This window comes from Gopherus evgoodei, chromosome 1 (genome assembly GCF_007399415.2).
Source record: "Gopherus evgoodei ecotype Sinaloan lineage chromosome 1, rGopEvg1_v1.p, whole genome shotgun sequence".
In the NCBI taxonomy this organism is placed as follows: domain Eukaryota; kingdom Metazoa; phylum Chordata; order Testudines; family Testudinidae; genus Gopherus; species Gopherus evgoodei.
The window spans coordinates 347,793,075-347,805,833 of record NC_044322.1 but is presented as its reverse complement, the minus strand read 5'-3'; the positions used below and the strand labels follow the sequence as shown (position 1 = coordinate 347,805,833).

General features: G+C 39.9%; 1 protein-coding gene across 6 annotated transcripts in view; it reads left to right on the top strand.

Moving 5' to 3' along the window:
* PCLO (piccolo presynaptic cytomatrix protein) overlaps nt 1-12,759 on the top strand; it is a 540,429-nt gene that overhangs the window by 473,512 nt on the left and 54,158 nt on the right. For all 6 annotated transcript variants that reach the window (XM_030560944.1, XM_030561095.1, XM_030561007.1 and 3 more), the window contains 2 exons: nt 6,461-6,602; nt 10,686-10,753. In XM_030560944.1, coding sequence (XP_030416804.1) covers nt 6,461-6,602; nt 10,686-10,753 — 210 coding nt within the window. The remainder of the gene's footprint in view (nt 1-6,460; nt 6,603-10,685; nt 10,754-12,759) is intronic.

Sequence of the window (12,759 nt, the reverse complement as noted above, 5' to 3'; positions counted from 1 at the left end):
CTCCCTTATGCTTAGCTTTAAAAAGAAAACACAACATGCACGTTTCTTTTCTGTAGTCTCAAGCCCCTTTCACTGGGAGATTTAGTAGTAGAATTTGGCTTCTTTTTTCCTCTTCTCGTTGATTTTAAAATGACATTATCCTTTAGTATGTTTGAGACCTGGAACTCATGTTTCTCCAGTTATGGAATCTGATTCTCTAACTGGCTCCATAAATACAAGTTTAACCCCCCCCGTCCCCCCCGAGTCCTACCTATTGTGTTAATTTTTTTTTTAATTTGGAGAAGTGAGGAATCTTCAATTTTCTTTATCCTGCAATTGTTTTCTAAGGTAGATATATAGAGATAGCTGCATGAATAGCTTGTTGTTGACGGCGAAGTCTTCACTGGAATCCATTAATGGCACTGAATGCAGAAGACCTATTGGTGGCACCTGTATATGTCTAATCCTTTTTCATGGAGGAATAGGAAGAGTATTTAGGCATGTGAACCTTCACCTCTCTCACAGGCTTCTTTTTTAATCTATTATTTTCCACTTTCTTAATCTTAGGTTTTTTGGGTACAGCATGGACATCAGCAGATTCAGAGGAAAGAAAAACATTTCAGCCTAGAAGGCAATTAATAACTCTTCAAATCCCAAAATAAACAAACTCAAATTTATACTATAAACTTTATACAAACTCAAATAAAAAAAGCAAACTGATAGCAGTTCTAGTGCCATTAATCTCATGACCAATATCAGTCACTGGTGCCATTAGACCCATGATGCTAGTGTTAACAAATCATATTATTGCTGGCAATTAAATATATACTGAGACACCATTATCAACAACTGCAGCTGAAAATTAAATAGAGAATAAGATAATAAGTTAACAGTAGGAGTTTGTTGTCAACCACCTGATCGGAATGGACACCAAAAGGAATGGCCAATAGCAGAAATCCAAACCGCTGCCAAGGAGGAGACTAATATTACATCCTTTAACTCTCAGCCCCTACTTTGATCATTCCATGCAGTCAGATGATTTTTTCAGTGTCCCTTAAGCTGTTGGCAGTGTCTTGGTTGCATAGACTACTATTTCTACTCAGCACTCCAGCCTAAGTACCATTTTCTCACCTTATAGGAGTTTAGAATGTCCTAGGACACAGAACTGGAAGGGATCTTTTGGGTCATGCAGTCCATTATCCTGCTATTGCTGGAAACCCTATCATATAATCATGACATTGTTGTCACCAGGAGTTGAACCCAAGATCTCTAGAACTAACACATGAGCATAGCCAGTAGAGCAGGTTGAAAGTTTTCCATCAAAACTGTTTTTTAATGGAGAATTGGGTTTTTGATCAAAAGAAAATGTTCACAAAAAGTGTCTGCTTTCTGTGGAAAGATTCAACATTTTGTTGAATTACTAAATGTTTTCATCCAAAAACTGAAAACATTATGGCTGAAAGCGTTGTGGGTTTTGGATTTTCAATTAAATGTCAAAGCTTTTTGTGAGGGGAAAAAAGAAGTCCAAACGGATCTACTCTACAGCAATAGGTCACCATGCTGGCAGCAGTGGCAGACTCATTCCCTTTGTGGATCAGACACAAATGAGTAAAACACGTTGAACTTTGGGGTCTTCAAAATCCAGATATAAACCTAAACTTGGGCTCACTATGTCTAATATTCAGTTCCAGTAACAGAGTTGATGGGAAAGGAAATCAGTGTGGAAAAATGTAAAGTAGGGTAGAGTAAAGAATGCGAAAAATGCTGAATGCAAAATACACCCTCAAAGGACATTTTATTCCAGACAAGCATCAAGAAAAAAGTTTGGTGTTCACAGAGAATAGAACTCTAACACCTTCAAAATATAAGTAAAATCCAGGAGATAAATTCAGCTATTGAGTACAAGTAGTCTTATGACAGCATTTAAGTGCTTCATAAAGGAAAAATCAAAGCACAACTCGAAAACGGGGAATAACTGGCTAGGTGATAATACTGCTGAAAAGGTTCTGGAGAGTTATAATGGATTATAAATTGAATGTGAGCCAACCATGTGATGCAGTTGCAAAAAAGTCTAATGTCATTCTGGGATGTATTAACAGGAATGTTGTATATAAGACAGAGGAGTTAATTGGCCCACTCTACTTGGCATTAGCAAGGCCTCAGCTAGAGTATTATGTCCAGTTTTGGGTGCAAGCCTTTAGGAAAGATGTGAACAGGTTGGAGAGAGTTTAGAAGAGCACTACAAAAATTACAAAAGAAAACCTGACCTATGATGAAAGGTTAAAAAAACAGGGCATATTCAAACTTGAGAAAAGAAGACTGAGGAGGGAGGGAACTGATAGTATTCATGTACATTAAGACTGTTTTAAAGAGGATGGTGAGCAATTGTTCTTCATGTCCACTGAAGGTAGGATGAAAAGTAATGGGGATAATCTGCAGCAAGGGAGATTTAGGCTAGACATAAGGAAAAACTTTCTAACTAAAAGGATAGTTAAGCACTGGAATAGGCTTCCAAGGGAGGTTGTGGACTCTCCGTCACTGGAAGAAGAACAGATTAGAAAACATCTATCAGAATGGTCTATGTATTATTGGTCCTGCCTCAGCACAAGGGGGTGGACTAGATGATGTCCTCAGGTCTCTTCCAGCCCTACATTTCTATGATTCTAAGGTTAGGTGAGGTCTTGTTTGGAATGCTGTGCTGAATTCAGTATTCCTACTACTACCCATAAGGATATAGAGGAAGAAGAGGTCCACTGGAGGACAAATTTAGTGACCTGGGGACTCCAGGAACTAGTCTTTATAGAATAAACAAGGAAACTGGGAGACATAGCATTCCCCTCTGTTTTAACCATGGACAAACTGAGATGTGCACTAAGGACCCAAACTGGCAGATAACACCATAATTAAGGAGCAGCAACACCATCCCTCTGCACAGTCACCACTTTGGGCTTCTATGGGTTTTGTGAAGGCATGGCTGCTCAGATGTGATGACGTGAGGAGGGAACCAGTCTGGGAAACAAGCAGGAAGAATTGGAAGTCCTGGCACAATCAAGGAACTAAGATGTGATTGGAATAACAGAAACTTGGGGCAGTTCACATGACTGGAGCATTGTCATGGATGGATATAAACTGTTCAGAAAGGACAAGTATGGGAGGAAAGGTGGAGGAGCTGCATTGTATGTAAGACAGCGGTATGATTGCTCAGAAGCTGGAAAAAAGCCTGTTGAGAGTCTTTGGGTTAAATTTAGAGGCGAGAGCGACAAGGGTGATGTCGTAGTGGGCATGTGCTATACATCATCGGATCAGAATGATGAGGTAGAGGAGGCTTTCTTTGGACAACTAACTGAAGTTTCCAGATCACAGGCCCTGGTTCTAATGAGGGACTTCAATCACCCTGACATCTGCTGGGAGAGCAATACAGCAATGCACAGATAATCCAGGAAGTTTTTGGAGAGCGTTGGGAATAACTTCCTGGTACATGTGCTGGAGGAACTGACTAGGGGCCATGCTTCTCTTGACCTGCTGCTTACAAACAGGGAAGAATTGGTAGGGGAAGTAGAAGTGGGTGGCAACCTAAGCGGCAGTGACCACAGGATGTTTGAGTTCAGGATCCTCACAAAAGGAAGAAAGGAGAATAGCAAAATATGGACCCGGGACTTCAGAAAAGCAGACTTTGACTCCCTTAGGGAACTGATGGGTAGGATCCTCTGGGAGGCTAATATGAGGGGGAAAGGAATCCAGGAGAGCAGGCTGTATTTTAAAGAAGCCTTATTGAGGGCGCAGGAAAAAAAATCCCAATGTGCAGAAAGAATAGCAAATGTAGCAGGCGACCAGCTTGGCTTAATAGTGAAATATTTGGTGAGCTTAAACTCAAAAAGGAAGCTTACAACAAGTGGAAATTTGGACAGATTGACTTGGGAGCAGTATAAAAATATTGCTTGAGCATGCAGGAGTGTAATCAGGAAGGCCAAGGCACAACTGGAGTTGCAGCTAGCAAGGGATGTGAAGGGTAACAAAAAGGGTTTTTACAGGTATGTTAGCAACAAGAAGAAGGTCAGGGGAAGTGTGGGACCCTTACTGAATGGGGGAGGCAACCTAGTGACACATGATGTGGAAAAAGCTGAAGTACTCAATCCTTTTTTTGCCTTGATCTTCACAGACAAGGTCAATTCCCAGACTGTTGCACTGTATGGGGAGGAGGTGAGCAGCCCTCAGTGGTGAAAGAACAGGTTAAGGATTATTTGGAAAAGCTGGACATGCACAAGTCCATGGGTCCAGATCTAATGCATCCAAGAGTGCTGGGGAAGTTGGCTGACGTGATAGCAGAGCCACTGGCCATTATCTTTGAAAATTCGGGGCAATCGGGGGAGGTCCCAGATGATTGGATAAAGGCAAATATAGTGCCCATATTTAAAAAGGGGAAGAAAGAGAACCTGGAGAACTACAGAAGGTTCAAACTCACTTCATTCCCCAGCTAAATCATGGAGCAGGTCCTCAAGGAATCCATTTTGAAGCACTTGGAGCAGAGGAACAGTTTCAGTGTGGGAGGTCTAGGCTGGATATTAGGAAACACTATTTCACTAGGAGGGTGGTGAAGCATCCTTAGAGGTTTTTAAGGCCCGGCTTGACAAAGCCCTGGCTGGGATGATTTAACTGGGATTGGTCCTGCTTTGAGCAGGGGATTGGACTAGATGACCTCCTGAGGTCTCTTCCAACCCTAATATTCTATGATTCTATGAAACATCATCCTATGACACACTTATGTGGAAACAACCACTGGGACTAGTGCTGATCCTGCAAACAGTCTCAGAGATTAGATTAAGGGTGGCTCTGGTTCACGCGTGAGCAAGGAGGAATCCAGATTGCCAGAAATAGGAGGCCATGGTGCACAGTGGGAGGCTTGGCCTGAAATTTCTTCAATTGCCCCATGGATCTCTGGAAATATATGCTTTTGGCAGGCCTCCTACTCCTTATACGGTCCAGTTCCCTGCTCACATGTATTGTCAGGAGCACCACAAGAGGCAGAGTTCCTAGTGTAATTTCACCTATCTGTTGGGCTGTTCTTTGGCCAAGTATGTTATAGTGCTGTGTCTGTCTTCTCTGGAAAAACAGAGGCTTTGGTGAGTATCTCACTGAGGCAGGCATGATTTGGAAGGTTACCTGCTAATCATCTCCTAAAAGTGACTATAATTTAAGTGCAAAGTGTCATGAAATACATCTCAAAACCAAGGGGGTCTTAAAGGAACCTAGGTAGTATTCAAATAGATGGACTGTGTGACTGAAAGCAGCCAATGGTAATGACGATTAAGGAGTTACTTGGTGGCTGAATTTACAAAGGAAACATCATTGTGGGAATATGAGCTCTTGGTTAGGACAGAAATGATTCATGGTGCACTGTTTCCTTTTATCTCTATTTTCCAGTGTCAATTATTAATCCATTTTCAAAGTATATTTAGGGTGTCTTATTTAACTTTGGGTCACGTTGCAAGGCAGTTTGCAGAAGCCTGCACCAGAAATAACACACACCAAGTCAAACATAAATATCATTAACTTGGATGGGATATTATCTGGATTTTGGGCTATATTTGAAATTATTTGCTTTCAGATTTTTGGCACATTTCATTTATAAATGCCATCCCTTTGTATTCTTTGTCTTCAAGCTTTAAGGCTGACTAAGATGACAGCAAAGCTTTACTGAGTGAGAGCTTTTGTCACAAACGTTTCTATCCTCAGTACTATATCCCTTCTATTAAAATAAGTGAAAAGTGTCATCCATAGCAATCTTTTCAAGGAAAAAACACCCTATATTTATTTTTCCAGGGAAATTGTGTTATTCAACGTGTGAACAGATATTGTTCATTGTTCTTTATTAAGTGTAATGTCACAGTGTGTTATCTGTATATATTTCTCAACTTGCTGAGGGCCAAATGCAGGAGAATTAATTAATTTTGAATATCAAAAACAGTAAACCAAAAGAAACCATCTAAAGCAAAAATAACTTCTTTAGAGTTGACACACAGTCATCACATGAAATTAGCCTAAGAAATAGAGGTTTAGCACCAGTTTACTAAATTGCTAAGGGCTGTGCTTAAAAACTCAAGGCATACAGTAAGATTACCAGAGATATTAATGAGCAGTTGAGAAATGTAATGGTATGATGTCTGAAGAGGAGGATGTTTCCATACACAATTTGTGAGGGACTAGATGGTGTGTGGATGATACTTCCTTTGGATTCCCTGTACTGTATCAAAAGTCATCAAAAATAATGAAAGAATGTTTCATAAAGAGTAGCAGGCAGGTCCATTGGGATTCTCATTGTAGGACTATCCTACTCACTTTGTCAAATGAATATGAATTATGAGGTAAAGTAGAGCGTAAAGGTGTTTTCAGCATGTAATTGTGATGAATAGCACATTCTTAACATTGATTACATTTATATCTTACATGTTTTTCTGTAACCCATTATTCCTGCTCTGTACAGCAAGGCCTACCAACCACCGACCTACAGAAAGCTCTGTCTCCACTGGCTCATCAGCCAGTAGTTTTGGCAGCGGATATAGCATGGATAGCGAAGGAAGCAGCAGCACCACAGGGGAGAACAATCTGTTTCCTATTCCAAGAATGTAAGGCTTTTTTTTTTAATACACTGTATTGTCCTGACAGTACTATGTACAGCACTTCGAGGCCTCAGGCTTCCTCATATGTCATTTCTTCCCAAGACTTAGGTTACACAATATAACAGCTAATAGCATTTAACCAGATAGGACTCTTGTCAGAGTCCGTAACTGCATTTCCCTCTGTTGCACAATTATAAATGTTCAAGCCCACTGTACCCATGATTCGACAGAACAAACTAATTGCTGCAATCCAGGAGCAACCTCATCATCATCCCTTTTTGTGCACATTTGTAGAGATGGGCTTGAGATACAAAGTGCTGTTGGAGTGCTGAACTCCTGTCAAATTTGGGGATGTTCAATTTGGGTTTTTAGTTTGGCCCCATTCTTGACATAGGTACTAACAGCAAAATTCAGATCCAGATTTGGGTCCAAACCTCCCCAAAATTTAGGAATTTGAATTTGGATTTTTGGTCTGCATTATCATAGCAGTTTGAGGAAGACTTCATCAAATCCCTTCTCTTGCCAATATAGAGGTATTCGCTACAGTCTGACAAGTTTCACCATCAGGAAGTTTATCCTTATTTTACAAGACTAAGTTTTATTATTGTTAACCTTATCCATTACTTCTAGTTATACCCCTTATATCATGCTAGATAATTTCTCTCCCATTCTGATGTTAACATTTTTCAGGCGGAAATAGATCAATAGTTTTCCAACTCTCTCTGGTCCATGAAACATTTGCTGATGGTCTTTGAAGAGCTAGCTGGTCACACCAGATTGGCGATGCATATTGACCCTGTTCCCTGCAGCATCCAATCCCACCACTGTGGGGTACTAAGAGTCAGTTAATGCTGGTAGGAAGAGTATGGCTTGGCACCGTTTGGCCCTCTTCAGAGGGAAGTACAAAACATGAGGCTGTCTGAGACCTAACAGCAATGTGACTACCATTGCTAAAGAGGTGTGTAGATGCTGAGCACCTCACTTCAGTAGAGAAATTCTGATTTCCTCAAGCTGTGACTCTGACCCCATGTTTCTAAATTAGACCCACACTTTGGCCAGTGCCAGCGCTATCAGCCCAACACCGGGCTGGACCCACATTATTGTGTAAGGAACCTTTTCAAGGAAATCTTCTTTTCCTTTGCCTTTTCGCAGCACACTATAGTCAGTTCTTGCTATGCAATCCTGAAATCTGATGCACAAGAGATGAAAGCAACTTTTTTAGAGGTTCTTGACTTTATAAACAAAACAAAACCAATTTGTTCTTTAGAGTTTGTGACATTCCAAAGGACTTATCCCTTGTTGAAATGTAGTGGAATGGCAAATGATTGTAACTTATTAGATGCTAAAAAGGAAAAGAGCTCTCAATCTTACTTTTAAGTTCCCCCTTCAGCAGCTTAAGGGAGAGGGGAAATGAGCTCAGGCTGTAAAGTTCCAGTTGATTAATTTTTTATTGAATCTTTCACTCACCCTTGCTGTAGATTAAAACAAATTGTACTTAAGGGGAACAAAAATTATTTTCAATTGTATTTTACAACCCAGATGCATAATTAGTTTATAATGATTCCTAAAGATAAAATACAAGTTAGGGAAGCCTGAGTTTTAAACCACTCTTATTTTGGGCCTAGTGCTGCTGGCCATTTGAATATCTAGCTAAGAAAAAAAAAATTAACAGTGATACTATGGGGATTATTTTATGAGGTAGCTAATTAGAAGCATGTCATTGCATATGTTAGACATTGTTACAAATATCAAGGAAAATTAATAATGATATAAGAATAGAATAAAGCATTTTATAAAATCACCGCATGTGGTGGGTCATTTTTTTGCATCTCTCATTATCAAAATGCCAGAGCTTGTATGAAACTTCTGAAAATTACCAATGTCACTCAGATCAAACCCTGCTGGAGAATAGGAGCCAGATTCTTCATTGCCCAGTGCATTGTGTAGACTTTTACACCAGTGCAAAGAGGCAGGTGTGAAATGCTACTAAACTAGAATGGTAAATGACTACACAATTTGCAGGGAATCTGACTCTGGGTACTAATAATTCTCTACAGCATATTTGCCATACTTTGTAATAAAGTTCATCCCCAAAAAATAAATACTTATCTAGGCAATTAAACTGAATTCAAAATTCTGTTTAGTATTTACTTTTTTCCATCAGATTTTTTTTATTTTATCACAGAGAAGAACGACTTCCTACTGCAATGTGAAACTTAAGAGCCTGATCCTCGGCTGGTGGAGCTCAACACTGCTCCATTTGACTACAATGGAACAATTCCGATTTACACCAGTTGAGGATCTGGCACTACATCTCTATCACAGTATATTGTAAGGTCATCCACTGTAAATGGGAAGAGTCAATTCAAAATTGCAAAGTTTATTTCCTGGAGGATTGTAATCATGCCTCAAAGCATGTTGCGACATGCTAGAATAGTTAAGGAGTAAGTTGAAATAAACAGCACAGGACCAGATACTGATTTCTGTTACACCTATGTAAAACCTGCCCATATTAACCAAGTGAATAGAAGAAATAATTCTTCTTCTAAATCAAAGGAATTTTATCACACTGGGTATCTGTCAAGATCAGACATAATAGATGAAATCAGTGTTGCAGTGTCTCAGTGATAAGTTGTTTATCATGCTCAGTGAGTATGAAAGAGCCTTCCCATCCCAACCTGAACTGTAGTGTCACAACAGTTATTAAAGAAATACTGTGATTGAGCAAAAACTTGTCTTACTGTACAAATCATAGTAATCTAATTCAAATATCTTGCTGAGGATACCTCTTATGGTATAAGAGCACTGACTCATGAATGATGTGACCAAAACCATTAAGAGACAAGGTGGGTGAGGTAATATTTTTTACTGGACCCACTTCTGTTAGTGAGACAAGTTTTTGAGCTTACACAGAGCTTTTCTGCAGGTCTGAGAAATACAAAACGAACTAGATTGTTCAGCATAAGTAATTAATATATATCTTAAAGGCCCATGCAAGGTGAAGAGGCCAGTTAACCCTCTCCAGTCATAGTGGGGGAAAGGGCGGGGGGGAAGCTGGGGAAGAGGGAGGTTGTGTATTATAGATTATTGTGATAGACCATAAATCCAGTGTTTTTATTAAGTCCGTGTTTTTTTCTGTCTAACAACAGTATGAATTTAAGCTCCTAGACTCATCTTTTAAAGGTGTTGTGCAGGTTTCCTTTCAGGGTAAGGACTGAGAGGTCGATATGAAGTGATCATTTTGTGAAAAGTGTGCACTCCTGGGTGATATTGTGTTTTTGTCTTTTATATTTCTCTGTGTGAGTTCATTGGAGAACGTAGTGATAGTCTGGTTTCACCTACATAGTTGTTTTTGGGCATTTTCCCCTCCTTTCTTCCCTATGACTGGAGAGCTGTTAATGGGCCACTTCACCTTGAATGGTCCCTTGAAATACGTGTTAATTACTTATGCCAAACAATCTGTTCCACCCTGTATTTAGCTGTGACACTCAGTACATTTCCCGGACCCGAAGATGAGCTCTGTGTAAACCTGAAAGCTTCTTTCGCTCTCCAACAGAAGTTGGTCCAATAAAAGATATTACCTCACCCACCTTGTCTCCCTAATATCCTGCTAGTAACGTGGCTGCAACAACATGGCTAAGAGCTGAGCTGTATTAGAATATTACATGGGATAATGCTTGTGTAACTAAGATCAGTTTCTGGATCTGTGTTATTTGTTTCACCTTTCCCCTTAACCATAACAGAACAATAGGGAGGGTAGAATTTGACCAAGTAAGAAGCTTTCCAAAGATGTGCTTACAAGCTTCTGCAAAAAGAATTAAGCATCTCTGAAGTCTCTTCCAGTTGACAATGGGAGACTTGCTGTTTAAGAAACAAGAAATTCTGCATGTCCAATCACATCCTCTGCACAGTTATTGCCTTTCCTGTTATTTATGAAAAATATTTGGCACCCTGGAGGGATGAGAGGAAGTGATTGTTTCTTCTCTTTTTGGACTGTACCAATGGCCTTTCTGTTTGAGGATTTCTTTTGTCTTTGGTATCTTCTGTTCAAGGCTTCATTGACAGTTACAAAACTGCTTTTTTCAACAGAGGGAAAATGAGCCAAAACGGACAAGAATCAATAAAGCAGTCAGGAGTGGGATTAACCGATGCAGAAGGTAAAATGAAATACAAACAACATTACAAAGAGGTGCCTGACAGTTTATACAACAGAATAATTATCCATTCAACTTTTCACGTTATGAAGTATTAGCTGAATCTGTGTTTTTATTACAGTCTTGAGGCCTGACTCTAACGGTCCTTGCTACATTCTAGCAGTGTCAAAGGGCTTTAGTGTAAATAAGAATCAGATCTTAGCTGTTTATTTAAGGTAATTAAATAGCCACATTGCAATGAGTAAGAATTCTCAGTAAGCATTGCCTTTCATGCTACTGGAGTAAAAACAAATGCTTAATGTAGTCCATGGAACTGATTCCATTCTGCCACTGAATTCAATAGAAGGACTTCACTGGACACTGGACCAGGGTCTTCATAGTACATTTCTGGCTACCCACTTAATATGGGAAACATATTATGAGGTGGCTCCATCCAACATTAAGTTAAAATAAAGGAACTATCTTATCCTCCAGGCTGGCTGCTGGTCTTGTACTCAGATGAAACTCCTTGAGAATATTGGTTTGATGGGGAAGATCATGGATCTTTTTATTTAAATCTATGAGGAAAGTTAGTGTCCATGACAGTGAGGACAATATGCCTATCAGTGGCCTGTGAGGTTCCCCACACAGCTGTCCCAAAGTTGCTCAGGCCACAAATATAACACCCCCGCTATTCCTACATGGGCATCTCTTCCCCAGATACCAACAGTAATCTCTAAAATGGGTCATGCTTTTGTGATGTACACCAATAGAATGAACTATCAAAGAACAGTGTTGGTGGGAATTACATGATATGGACAATGTCCTTAAAATGGAGCAGAGGGAAATTAGAATTAGAGCTGGTTGGAAAATGAGGTGTTTTTCTGTGGAGAAATCATATTTTTGGTGAAAAATCAAAATCCCAAATATTTCACCCAAAAACATATATTGCAGTTTTGAAGTGCGGCTGCAGTGCTTTATAGTAATTGTAGTTTGGATGTATCATGTTCCCATTCTCCTCTCTAGGCCAGGTCCTTGGTCAGACTACATGATACATCAACATCTCCCTTCTTGGTGAGAAGAGAAGTTACAACCATCATGGCAGTCAAAGTGCATCATGGGACATGACATCTAGCTGGGGAGCTTGTCCTGTGTAGGAGAATGGGAGCAGAAAGTTTTTGTGGACAAAAATTTAAGTCAAAGCCCAATTTTTCATTTTTGACCAGCCCTAACTAGAGTGAGTCCATGAAACTCATTTTCACTTGTGAGTATTAAGTCCCTACTTCAATCTGGGCCTGAAGGATTAGTACCCTGATCCCAGGTGCCATCTCTAGGATAAATACCAAAATCTGGAATGTTCATGGAAACAGCTTGTGTTTCAGTGTGCTATGCATATTTTTTTATTCTCTAAACAATATTTTTAGAAATGATTATATTAATATGTTTGTAACTGATGCTGCACAGCCTGCTAGGCAATTCTGTCAAGAAATTCCCACGCAAAAGATGTTTGCCCTTAAGACATTGACGCTTTCCATTTTTTAATTCCTGCATTGTTGGTTTTTAGTCATCCTGTGCACTATTTCCACTCGATGTGATGACTAAAACTCAGAATCTGACTCTCCTCTCACTTACACTAGACTAAGGCTGTGTCTACATTATGGACCTTACAGCGGCACAGCTGTACCGTTGCAGTTGCACTGTCATAAGGTTTCCTATGTAACCATTCTATGCTGATGGAAGAGAGCTCTCCCGCCGGCATCATTAAACTACCCCCAATGAGTGGCAATAGCTCATGGTGGGAGAGCATCTCCAGCCAACAAAGCACTGTCCACACCGGCGCTTTTGTTTATGAAACGTATGTCTTCCTTGGCCAACAAAAGTTTTGCTGACAAAAGTGCTAGTGTAGATAAAGCCTCAGTATAGCCAATAGAGTTAAACTAAGTGTGAGAGAAGAATGAGGTCCTTAGATGGCGCTGGAACCAATCTGGTGAGTTCTTGTTACTAGTACTCAGAGTAGTTCAGCAGTTTGG